At 36.6% G+C, this 12,879-nt stretch overlaps 1 protein-coding gene across 1 annotated transcript in view; it reads right to left on the bottom strand.

The window, feature by feature from the left end:
• The window catches only part of Oseg2 (intraflagellar transport protein Oseg2), a 52,223-nt gene that overhangs the window by 10,957 nt on the left and 28,387 nt on the right, over window positions 1–12,879 (bottom strand). Inside the window, exons 5-6 of the mRNA XM_073986374.1 lie at window positions 9,267–9,725; window positions 8,836–9,196 (exon numbers count right to left, since the gene is read on the bottom strand). Of these exons, the coding sequence (XP_073842475.1) occupies window positions 8,836–9,196; window positions 9,267–9,725 (820 nt within the window). The remainder of the gene's footprint in view (window positions 1–8,835; window positions 9,197–9,266; window positions 9,726–12,879) is intronic.

Raw genomic sequence — 12,879 nt, forward strand, 5'->3', positions numbered from 1 at the left:
AAGCTATTAAAATTGTCAATCAGATATGATTAATATGCATTAGACATTTTAAGCGGCTTTGGTGCTGGAACAAAAAAACCGTATTTTCGAACCGTTTCTTAACGTTTGTGAGGATACATTTCTGTGCGTGAAAAAAATTATGATCATGACCTGGGGGGTGGAAAATTCTTTTTGGAGGTGAAAGCTCTTTGTGAGGACATACAGAATCCTGAAGGGCAGATCCGCCGTGAGTCCAACATTTGAGTTATGGCGGGTTGAATTCTGGGATGGTGACCCATTATTGCAAGTGTAAAAAGTTACGTGACCCATTATTGCAAGTGTAAAAAGTTACGTAACTGAATTTCAAGTGGGTTTAGGGTTCTACTGGGACAATATGTGCTATGTCGGCGTAAGATTATTTTCGTGATATGTCCTAGCCAAATCGGATGAATTTTTAAAGTATATTTTTATACCTTTTTCAACAACAAGGACATAAACAACAAGGCAGGATAAGAGTAAGACACAAAATGTTCTACAGAAATCGTTTTAAATTGATTTGACTTAGCCTCTCTCGAAACCACTAATAACACTGTGCGACAACAAAAAAATGACAAGGAAAATCGAGTAGATTATGAAAGTAGAGCTAAAAATATGAAACACGTGTATCGGCGTTTTTAAAGTTTACGTCGGAAAGTAACCAAAATAGGCGGGGCAAATTCCGCCCATTTTTAATTTCTTCGAAATGTTCGAATCAAGATATCATGGAATCCTTGCATTTCAGGTATGTTGTGTCTTTGGCAACTTTACTTAGGAGGGTGTGGGGAATATTTTTGTTAAAAATTTTAACCCCCATGCGGTGCATCAAAGGGTTTTTTTTTGTCCTTTTTTTGAAAATCTTTCAAAAACACCTTAAAATTGTGATCGTATCAAATCCAAATATTCTACAAAATTGTTCGCCATAAAATTTTACTATAGGTCTCGGAATACACTAAATCTTTAACTCTTGTCTAATCGCCAGGAATCTCTAAAAATGAAAAACACGTTTTAGGGTTAAAGTCGGACTTCATCTGAGTTTATTCAAAATTGTCCCACAAAACATAATTTTAGAGAGATGATGTCAGAGACAAAAATATTCTTCATCAAATTTCACTATGGGTCACCAAAGAAATGAAATGTCTATTTACATTTTATAGCATGAACATATCAGTATCAATTTTGCTGAAAAAACATGAACATATTTCCCAATTTTGTGTAGAATTTTTCATCCTGTGACACTTTTCACCTATAACCAAGTTTTATATTACTTCCATGTATCAACTCGAAAAAAGAAGGAAAAAGTTTTCATCAAAAAAATTGGGAAATATTTTCATGTTTTTTCAGCAAAATTGATACTGATATTTTCATGCTATAGAATGTAAATAGACATTTCATTTCTTTGGTGACCTATGGTAAAATTTGACGAAGAATATTTTTGTCTCTGGCATCATCTCTCTAAAATTATGTTTTGTGAGACAATTTTGAATAAACTCAGATGAAGTCCGACTTTAACCCTAAAACGTGTTTTTCACTTTTAGAGATTCCTGGCGATTAGACAAGAGTAACAGATTTGGTGTATTCCGAGACCTATAGTAAAATTTTATGGCGAACAATTTTGTAGAATATTTGGATTTGATACGATCACAATTTTAAGGAGTTTTTGAAAGATTTTTAAAAAAAGGACAAAAAAGACCCCTTTGATGAACCGCATGAGGGTTAAAATTTTGAACAAAAATATTCCCCACACCCTCCTAAGTAGTGTCCAAAGAAACTATATACCTGAAATGCAAGGATTCCAAGATATCTTAATTCGAATATTTCGAAGAAATTAATTGAAAGATTTTCAAAAAAAGGACAAAAAAGACCCCTTTGTTGAACCGCATGAGGGTTAAAATTTTTAACAAAAATATTCCCCACACCCTCCTAAGTAAAGTTGCCAAAGACACTATATACCTGAAATGCAAGGATTCCAAGATATCTTAATTCGAATATTTCGAAGAAATTAAAAATGGGCGGAATTTGCCCCGCCTATTTTGGTTACTTTCCGACGTAAACTTTAAAAACGCCGATACACGTGTCTCATATTTTTAGCTCTACTTTCATAATGTATTCGGGTTTTCCCATCATTTTAAAAAAAATGAATTTTGTTGCACAGTGTAATCGTTGACGATTTGCATCTTTTTCATTTCCTTTAAATAATTTCAATGCAAATTAAATTGATTGTCGTAAATAAAACATTTTAGAACTTTCAAATATTGATAAAACTAAAACATAAAATGTCACAATTTGTGCATATTAGGAAAAGTCAGAATTTTTTAATATTGCATTTGAAAAAAATTATAAAAACTGTTTGACGCTACATGAACGATTTTTGGTATATGGATTGAGGAAAAGTTCCATTCTCAAATCTGTTCGAGATACTAATTTTGGATATTGCGCGCAAAAGTTATGGCGGTTACAATTCTGATTATTAGAAAAAATCTTATGAAAACGCTATTTATTATATCGAAAAATATTGTTAATTTATGGCTTCCTACATACTATATGTTTACTTAGGTCCCATAACTTTAGTGAAAAAGTTGTAAATTTTCGCGGAAATTAAGAAATAATTCAAAGCAATTGTTAGTTTGCAACTTGTTTTAATAAAATTCAAGCTGTTTATGCATCGGAAAAATATATAAAAATATGTACGTAATATAAACATCGTGAAGATTCAAATGAAAATGAAAACTATACAAATCCGTTTAGTGGTTTGCATATTATAGCAAAAACAAAAAAATATATTAAGGAAATTTATAAAAATTTTGTAAGAGAAAATATTTATCAAAATTTATTTTGTGAGTTAGTTGAAGAAAATGTAGAAAAAATAGGTCGGAGCTGTTCTTCTATTTTAGTAAAATTTCACGCAAAAAATCACATTTTTTATTATATTCACTTCTCGAATACACGCTAACATCTAACGGAAGATCAAGTTCAAATAGATTTTGGGTTCCTTTAAATGGGGTATAATCTTAAAATAAAACTCTATCGGGTAATGTTCATTTTGAAATGCGTGTGAATCGCGAAATCCTCAAAATAGCGCAAAGAGCATACACTTTTTATGCGCATCCGATGTCACTATCATCCAAGAAAAAATACATCGATCTAAACCTATTTCGATAAAATCCATCAAGAACCGTGGATGTAGCATCATCACACACTATTTTTGTTTTCGCAAAAACCCGAGTGATGTGTCAGTTTCATCATTGAAAATGAAACGATCCACAAAAAAGCGACTAAATCCGCGATATTTCCAAAAACATTTTACGCACATTTTTCGGTTTTGCGATAATATCGATAGTTATCGAATTTTTGAAATGAAATATCGAAAATATCTAATATTGTAAATATCGATAGCTTGCCAGCTCTAATACCAAACATCCTAGGAGTAATGGAAACTTCTATACCAAATGCTGTCCAAGATAAGGACGAGGAATATTATTTCGATTTCAATGCTGCAAATTACATAAATATAAACGAGTTCTTACATTCCATATCATGGGGACATTTATTCTACGGCCAAGATTTATTAAACATGGCCGAGATTTTCACCAATGTTTTGAATGATACTTTTAGTCAGCATGTACCAGTAAAAAGGAAGAAAACTTTTAAACTTCCATCGTACAATCAACGATTATCTAATTTAAAAAATCGCAAAAACAAAGCCCTTAAAATTTATAAAACCACTGGATTTCCTGCCGACAAGGAAAGTTTCCTTCGTTTACGGAGGGAGTTTGATTTTTTATCAATTTTTTTATACAAAAGATATATTGCTGGGATCGAAGGTAGAATCGCTATGAACCCTAAACAGTTTTGGGTATTTTTTAATTCCAAACGGAAGAACAATGGAATTCCTACATCCATGAGTCATGGACATTTAACGGTATGTGGCGAAGGCGACATTTCAAATCTATTTGGTGCTTATTTTTCGACGGTTTATGAAGATGCTGTGGGAGAAGATTTTTCTACCGACTTTTTGAAAAATGTCTCCGAACTTACAGATATTGGGTGTATTCAATTGAATGAAATGGAAGTTCTTGAAGCTCTATTAGATCTTGACGTCAATAAAAGCATGGGACCTGATGGTATTCCTGCTGTTTTTCTTCGTTATAGTGCTTACTCCATTTGTGAAGCACTCACTATAATTTTTAATCGATCACTTGCCGAAGGGTTATTTTTGGATTGCTGGAAGATAGCACTAATATCTCCTATACACAAATCAGGCCGGAAGGACTTAGTTGAAAATTACCGCCCCATTGTGAAATTATCTGCCATACCTAAGCTCTTAGATAAGATCGTGAGCAGGAAGCTTTTTGATGCCTTGAAAAGCAACATCATACACGAGCAACACGGCTTCTTCCGGGGAAGATCAACTGCTACAAATCTCTTTGTGTTCTCTAATTATTGCTATGACTGTTTGGAATCCGGATTTCAAGTAGATGTTCTCTATACTGATTTTAAAAAAGCTTTTGATAAAGTTCAACATAACATTCTTTTAAAAAAACTTTATAAAATGGGAATTCATTCCAATCTTCTACAATGGCTACGTTCTTACATTTCTAATAGAATTTTATATGTAAAAATCGGGGTTTCTTATTCCAATCCAATATTAGTGAAATCAGGAATTCCACAAGGCAGCCATTTGGGGCCTTTACTTTTCCTTTTGTTTATTAATGATATACCAGCTATTTTTAAAGAGTCTCAGTTTTTGTTGTATGCCGATGATTTAAAAGTGTTTCGGCGTGTCAGTTCTCTCGTGGACTGCATTTTATTTAGAAACGATATACATTCATTAATACAGTGGTGTAAAGGTAATTATTTATTTTTAAATTATTCAAAATGTAAAATAGTAACTTTTACGCGTAAGCAATTACCGATTTTATATCACTATACTTTTGATTCTGGTGAGCTGTTTTCCCGTGAGAACTATATTAAAGATCTGGGAATATACTTTGACAGCGCCCTTACTTTTAGGGATCATATTGATTATATAATCTCTAAAGCAAATTCTCAATTGGGATTTTTAAAACGGAATACAAAAATTGTTCCAAATATTAAAATTGTAACGGTTCTATTCGAGTCTCTGGTGCGATCTCACCTAGAATATTTAAGCGTTATTTGGAGCCCGTGTTATGATAGCGATAAAAACCGCATTGAGAAAGTTCAAAAAGATTCACTCGATTTGTTCTGCGAAACACTTTTTCTTTTAGCGATATGCCAGCGTATGAATTTCGTTGTAATACCCTTGGAATTATGAGCCTAGAAAATCGTAGGAAAATGCAAGGTGTATTGACTCTCCCGAATTACTATGTCTTCTGCCCTTCTATGTGCCCCCTAGAAACTTGAGAGAACAACATTTATTTTCAATACAATTTCATAGAACAAACTATGCACTATAGGTAATTTGCCCTGTTTTTGAGACAAAAATTAATAACAGCGGAACTAAAGGATTTTTTAACTTTTTAAATTATTTATGTGTAAAAGTGAGATAAAACAAAGATTTTTACAGATAAATCCGGATATAACGAACAACGGTTATAAGCAACTACGTATATAACGAACAAAGCTATTTGTTCCAATGCAATTTTCATTAGTTTTCTTATACACAACAAACTGTTGAAAACGACCACGGTAGTAAGTAGCAACAATTTTGTCCCCGCGAGTAGATTTTCCAACGAATTGTTACTACAGTTTTGTATATTTTTTGAATATACGCTAATAAAGGCGAGTTTAGTACTCCCTTAAACCGTATCAACGATTAATATGTAATAGAGAGATAAAATAAAGCTTACTACTGCCGTACCGTTTATAGAAAACCACGGATATACTGAACAATTTGTCGCCATTACTTATTTTACTTGCAATGAAATTGCAAACAACAATATTTTTATACCCTCCACCATAGTATGGAGGGTATATTAAGTTTGTTTTTCCGTTTGTAACGCATTGAAATACTCATTTGCGACCCTATAAAGTATATATATTCTTGATCAGGGTAAAATTCTGAGCCGTCTGTGGTAATCACTCTAGCATCCACAAAAATAGAGATAGAACGCTGAAATTTTGGGAAAAGGCTTCTTTTGTTTGCAGGCAGGTCAAGTTCGATGATGGGCTATATCGGTCCATTTTTTGGTATAGCCCCCATATAACGGTACCCCCCGATTTACGGTATTTTGACGTTTTTAGCTACATTTTCAGACCGATTTAGCTATAATTTGGCATTTAGGGTTCTTAGATGTCAATAAACTTATATAACGAAACTTGTGGACATAGGTCCACGTTTTGGTATAGCCCCCATATAACGGTACCCCCCGATTTACGGTATTTTGACATTTTTAGCTACATTTTCAGACCGATTTAGCTATAATTTGACATTTAGGGTTCTTAAGTGTCAATAAACTTATATAACGAAACTTGTGGACATAGGTCCACGTTTTGGTATAGCCCCATATAACGGTACCCCCTATTTACGGTATTTTGACGTTTTTAGCTACATTTTCAGACCGATTTAGCTATAATTTGACATTTAGGATTCTTAAGTGTCAATAAACTTATATGACCAAACTTGTGGACATAGGTCCAAGTTTTGGTATAGCCCCCATATAACGGTACCCCCCAATTTACGGTATTTTGACGTTTTTAGCTACATTTTCAGACTGATTTAGCTATAAATTGGCATTTAGGGTTCTTAAGTGTCAATAAACTTATATAACAAAACTAGTGGACATAGGTCCATGTTTTGGAAAAGCCCCCATATAACGTTAACGCCCGATTTCAGGTATTTTGACGTTTTAAGTCACATTTCTAGACCGAATTAGCTATAATTTGATATTTAGGGTTCTTAGTGACCAAAAAACTTATATTCGAAAAAATTATGAACATAGGTCCATGTTTTGGTATAGCCTCATATAACGGTACCTTCCCGATTTTCGGTATTTTGAGAATTGTTCCTACAAGTTTTAACCGAATTAGCTGTAATTTGAAGATTTGACATTTGAAGTTCTTAGTGGTCACCACACCTCTCCACCAAAAATTGTCAAGAAAGGTCCATGTTTGGATATAGCTCCCATATAACGGTACCTCCCGATTTTCAGTAATTTGGCAATTTTAGCTACAAGTTTTAACCGAACTAACTGTAATTTGACATTTGAAGGTTGTAGTGGTCACCACACATCTACATCAACAATTTTCAACATAGCCCCAATATAACGATACCTCCCGATTTTCGGTATTTTGAGGATTTTACTTAAAATGTTTAACCGAACGTAGGTCCAAGTTTTGGTATATCCCCAAAATAAAACCTCCCGATTTTCCGTACTTTAGCTTTATTTTTTGGACGAACTTTCTGTAATTTGAAATTTAAGAGCCAACAAAAATTCTGCAACAAAAATTGTTCATTTAAGTTCATATTTTCGTATAGCCCACATACAGGGGTACCTCCGAACTAGCTGTTAATGACATTTGAAGTTCCCACGTTATGTTTTAGGTATTTTGAGGATTTTAGCTACAATTTTTAACCGAATTAGGAGTTATTTGACATTAAAGACTCCCATCAAAAACTGTCAACATAGGTCCATGTTTTATTATAACCCCTATATAACGGTACCTCCCAATTTCTAGCCCACCAAAAATTGTCAACATACATAGTTAGATATAGGCACCATAAAAAAGGGCCTCCCGAATGAAGCATTTTATGTACATTATCTGACATGTGAACGTACCCACGTAAAGTTGGGGACTGGAATGAAAACTAATTATTCCATTTTAGTTCAGAATATTTTATAGTGGAGGGTATGAAAAGTTCGGCCCGGCCGAACTTAACGCTTTTTTACTTGTTTACATTTATTGTTTATTTCCTCAAACCAAACTTCCACAATTTTAAGACTTTTTGTTGAGAAGTAACCTAATAAAATATCATAAATATCAAAAAACGGGCAAAATCGGGTTTTGAAACCTAGTAATACCAATGCAGAAGACTTTCAGTAATGTGTTCTAGGTGACAAAATCACGGCCAAACACGGACAATTTAGTATAAGTCTATATGAAGTGAGTTTAAGGAAAATAAAATATTTATTTCTGACTTTTTTGTGTTTTTTTTGGACGCTACCCAAAATGTTTAAGCTATATTATATATTAAATAAATTCCTCTCACAATTGCCAATCTATTCCATTTTACATATGTATATTTATATTTGGTTTATTTTTCCGCGGTTTTAAATACAATATATATTTTTTTAGTTCTTCTTCGAAATACTCACTTTGACTGCAAATTAAACCGCGGTAATTACGCTATTTTGAAAAATATCATTCATATTAATAAATTTTGACATGTTCTTTTTTCAATGCCAACTAAAAAACTATTATTATTAAAAGTTGCAAAATCGACTTTTTGCCTCAAAAACTGGGCAAATTACCTATAGTGCTATGGAATGAATGAGCCATTAACTCGATGTTTACGATTGTTTAATAATGTTGCCAATTTAATTGATATTAATGTTAATAGGAATAGGTTAAAGAAAGATATTATAGAAATTGTTAATGATATATAACTAGTTACTAATAATTGTATGTAATCTGTAAGAGTCAAGCTCGGTAGATGAAATATAAATAAATAAATTACAAAATTCTATCTTAAAAATTTTGAGCTGTATCTTGATTTCAACAGACGGACGGACGGACGGACGGACATGATTATATCGACTTAGAATTTTACCCTGATCAAGAATATAATTTAATTATACCCTCCATATTATGGTGGATGGTATAAAAAATTGTACTTACGCCCTCTCGTATGACCTCCATCACTTCGCCACGTATGGCCATCAATGTCAAATGTTCTGGCAAATCTATATTGTACCAAATGGCCAGATTGTTATTGCTTTGAGCCACAACCACGTCGCTTTGTGGCACCCATTGCACGAAGGATATATTATTGAGAAGAGTTTGTTTCTTGCCCGTATAAATATCGATTAGTATTAGACGCATTTTCTTGTCACGAAACAGCAACTTATGGGCTGTTTCACTCAATTCGATCCAATCGATTTTCGTTTCATGATTAACTTGTCCGATGACCATCTGACTAATTAGATCGACGACACAAATAGTTTTTGCATCCAAAAGGAATGCCAGTTTTTTGTTATCCCTGAAACAAAAAAGAAATGAAAAAGTGAAAATAAAAATAATTAATTCGATGCCTAATGCTGTTACTTTACCTTGTATTGCCACGTTCGTTAAGGCGTACTGAGATAACATGGGGATTAACAAATTCCGTACGCACTGAACCTAAAATTTGTTGTTCGCCATATTCCACAAGACTCAATTCACCCACATTAAAGATTAGACACACTGTAGGATTTTCAAAATAAAACCTTTCATGTCGCCCGGAGGCTGACCAAGGCACTTCACTGACTAAATTTCGAGTCAAATCACACAGAATGAGTGATTCTTCGGTACGGGCCACCAGAAAATTATCCTTTCCCATTATACGTACATCGTCGATTTCTAGACCCACATGTGATTCGATGGTCATTTGTTCGTGAGGTTCTTGCAGAGAGCGTACCAACAATTGGCTGGGTGCCACAAAAATCAACTCAAACTTATCCTGCCATATGGTACGTTTTAGCACCGACTCAAATACGATTACCGCGCCAGTAACACTAGACATTGCTAATCTGAAATGAAAGAAAAATAAAAAAACATTACTAAATTGTGAATAATTTCATCCACCCGATTGACTCTGATGAATCATCGACCAGGGACTATCACCTCAACAATTATGTGTTGGGGCTCGTATATTTTGTTCACCATGGGAGCGGCAATATATCACGGAATGACTGTTCTAGCTCTTTTGGTCCGCCCGCACTCCGGGCCATGGATCTGTTTGGTTTGCCAGATCCACATCTACCATATGTCAGCTTCGCTGAGATGCAATGGATGCATGGAATGGGTGCACTTTCCAGTTCCGGATGGCAATACTCATTTGGCACTCAGTCTTTTGCAATGACCAGAGGAGTACAGTACTGGCCGAGTATATTGATGGCTTCATGTTTTGCACGGTGAATGAAGGCGATCCTACGAAGATAAGAGGAGATTGCCTCAGTTCGCCAGACATCACCATCTATAAATGACTTAATCTGGCAAGTCGTTATTTCCCTTGGCTCGGACCATCTTCCGATCATCGTCTTGGTAAACAGACCAACAGACTTCATAACATCTGACTGTTTTTATCTGAACCATGGAAAAATATTGGCAAGGATTCAAAGAATTTACCAGTCACCGCTTCAGAGAGCTGCCCATTCCCTCAGATCCTCGGGTAGCTGAGAGAATGTTCCGGGACATCGTCATTGCTGCAGCTGCTCGTTACCTATCTGCTAGTCGAGACCAGCAGAGTCTACGGGACTAGCAAATGAGCGTGATGAGCTTCGTCGTACATACCGAAGACCCAAGAGATAACACTTCCTCTTGAAGTCAACAAGCTAGTAGGCGAACATAAGCGGAAAAAGTGACTAGACAATCTGAAGCAATACGACATTGGTATAATATTAAGTAAATGGTTGGCAACGGTTAAATCCCTCTCGAATTTGGGAAAGAACGATGATAGCCGTTCTATCATCGGCGTTATAATACCAGATCCGAAAATGTGTGCCTCTTATTTTAACCGGCAGTTTAAAGAGCACTACGAGAGTGATAAGGCTTACCGACCAACCTGTTAACATCCAGTGTCAATTCCCTGACTCTGGGATTACTCGGGTTGGCACGAAGAAGCTTATCACGCTCATTTGTTCATTTCGACCAGCAGGTATATAGGGAGCCACTGCAGCAGTGGTGATGTCTCGCAACGTCCTTTCTGCTAACCGAACGTCAGAAAGGTTGGACAAATCTATGTAGCGGTGATTACTGAACTCTCTGAATCTACGCCAATTAGCTTTCCCAGGATTGATTAAAATGCGGTGGTCGAAAGTGATGAAATGTTTACAACAGTGTTTAATTTTATGTTTGTACGTTCATTTTCTGCTTAATCTGGCTCTGGGTATATCTCAGTTCTAGGAATGCGACTGCTTCGATGGGATGTAACCACAAATCTACTGGAGTTAGTAGAGTAGGTTTGGCAGGGCAGTTGAAAAGGATAACTGCAACATCCCGAGCATAGTTGAGTCAAAACTACTCTGGTTTGTCGTGGCAGCTGACGCACCTCAGCTGCGATAGATGGTGGATGTTCTCCGAGGATCGCATTCACACGATAGTTGTTTATGGCATCATAAAAATGCTGTGAGAATGCTATTTAAACCTACCTGTTAGGCTTGTAGATCTAGAGGTTCTCTCTTATAACATTGGACCTCTCTTTCTAGATCATGAAGATCCCTCCTGACATGGCTGGGTGGGCGAGTCCTAACCACAATATGTTGATTAGCATGGCTCTCGCGGTAACACCCGAGCAAGTTCTGCAACGAAAGCATGTCATTGTGTTGCTGAACCAGAAGAATCTCATCTCTGTCTCCTCATGACCATTCCGGCGCCGCATAGCTTACCACAAACCGACCTATCGCGTGATATGTGATCAACAAGGTTTCTTTATATGCACCCCAACTACTGTCGGCTAGGGACTGGAGGACCTTATTCCTACATCTAAGCTTGCCGCAGATAGCCGTGGCATGCGCAGACGACATGAGCATACTGTCGAATGTGATCCCTAGAAGTTTGTAGTCGGAATTCTGCTACCATCGACCAAGAGATTCAACTCTGTTCTCACCCCTGTCGTCCATGTGGTGAGATCGGTCAAATGACATCACGAAGGTACCTGACGCCAAGATCGTACACTCATGCGCATACGTTGCAACCTCAATGCTGTCTGGAGGGGCCGCAATACAGAAGAGGTGGAGGTTAAACAGTTTCGGAGATATCACCCTATCTTGGGGAACTCCCTCTATCACTCTATGGGGCTTGGATTTCTTATTCCTAAATTCCACGTACGGCTGGCGTCCATACATATAATTGATTATCCAACGTTTAAAACTTGGCAAGAGGGTTGTATGCTCGATGTCCTCAAACAGAGGGGAGTGCTTGACAATATCAAAGGCTTTTGATAAGTCCAGCGCCACCATCAATGTTCTATCACACGGCTTGGTCGGGTTGAGTCCTTACGGAACCCATTCTGATGATGAGCAGCTGGATAGTTGTTTCTAACGATGGGGAGGACTAAAGCCTCAAGGGTCTTTGCTACGGGCGAAAAAAGCGCCCTGTCACTCCCGGGGGGCTCGACAAACTGTCGACTTAAATAAATTGCCCACTTCCTGGAATCAGGCAACATAACGTCGACAAATGTGACTGAGGTCCTGTCTTCTTTCTTCCGAGGGTTCCAGAGTGACTTAACCGTTGCTCACAATTCATTTATTCCATCTCCAATGTCGCAACTCTTCAGATGATTTAACTCTTATCCGCTTATGCTCACTGACCAATCTGTTAACTTATAGTGTCAACTCCCTGACTCTGGGGTCACTGGGCACGACGACGCTCATCACGCGCATTTGTTAATCCCGTCGCCTCTGCCGGGAAGTTTGGTCTTACTTCGGGTATTCGACCAGCAGTTATATAGTGATCGGCTGCAGCAGTGAGAAGGTCTCCGAACGTCCTTTTTGCTATTCGAACATGGGTAGGGTTGGGCAGATCACTGAAGCGGTGATTGGTGAACTCTCTGAAGCTCGGCCAATTAGCATTCCCATTATTGACAAAAGTGCGGCGATCAGAGGTGATGAAATCGGGCGGTCTGCTGATGGTTACAATTATGGGGAGATGGTCTGATCCAAGAGAAATGACGGGTTGAAAGGT

This window comes from Musca autumnalis, unplaced genomic scaffold (assembly GCF_047663935.1).
Source record: "Musca autumnalis isolate F117 unplaced genomic scaffold, ASM4766393v1 scaffold_4, whole genome shotgun sequence".
Taxonomy (NCBI): Eukaryota; Metazoa; Arthropoda; class Insecta; order Diptera; family Muscidae; genus Musca; species Musca autumnalis.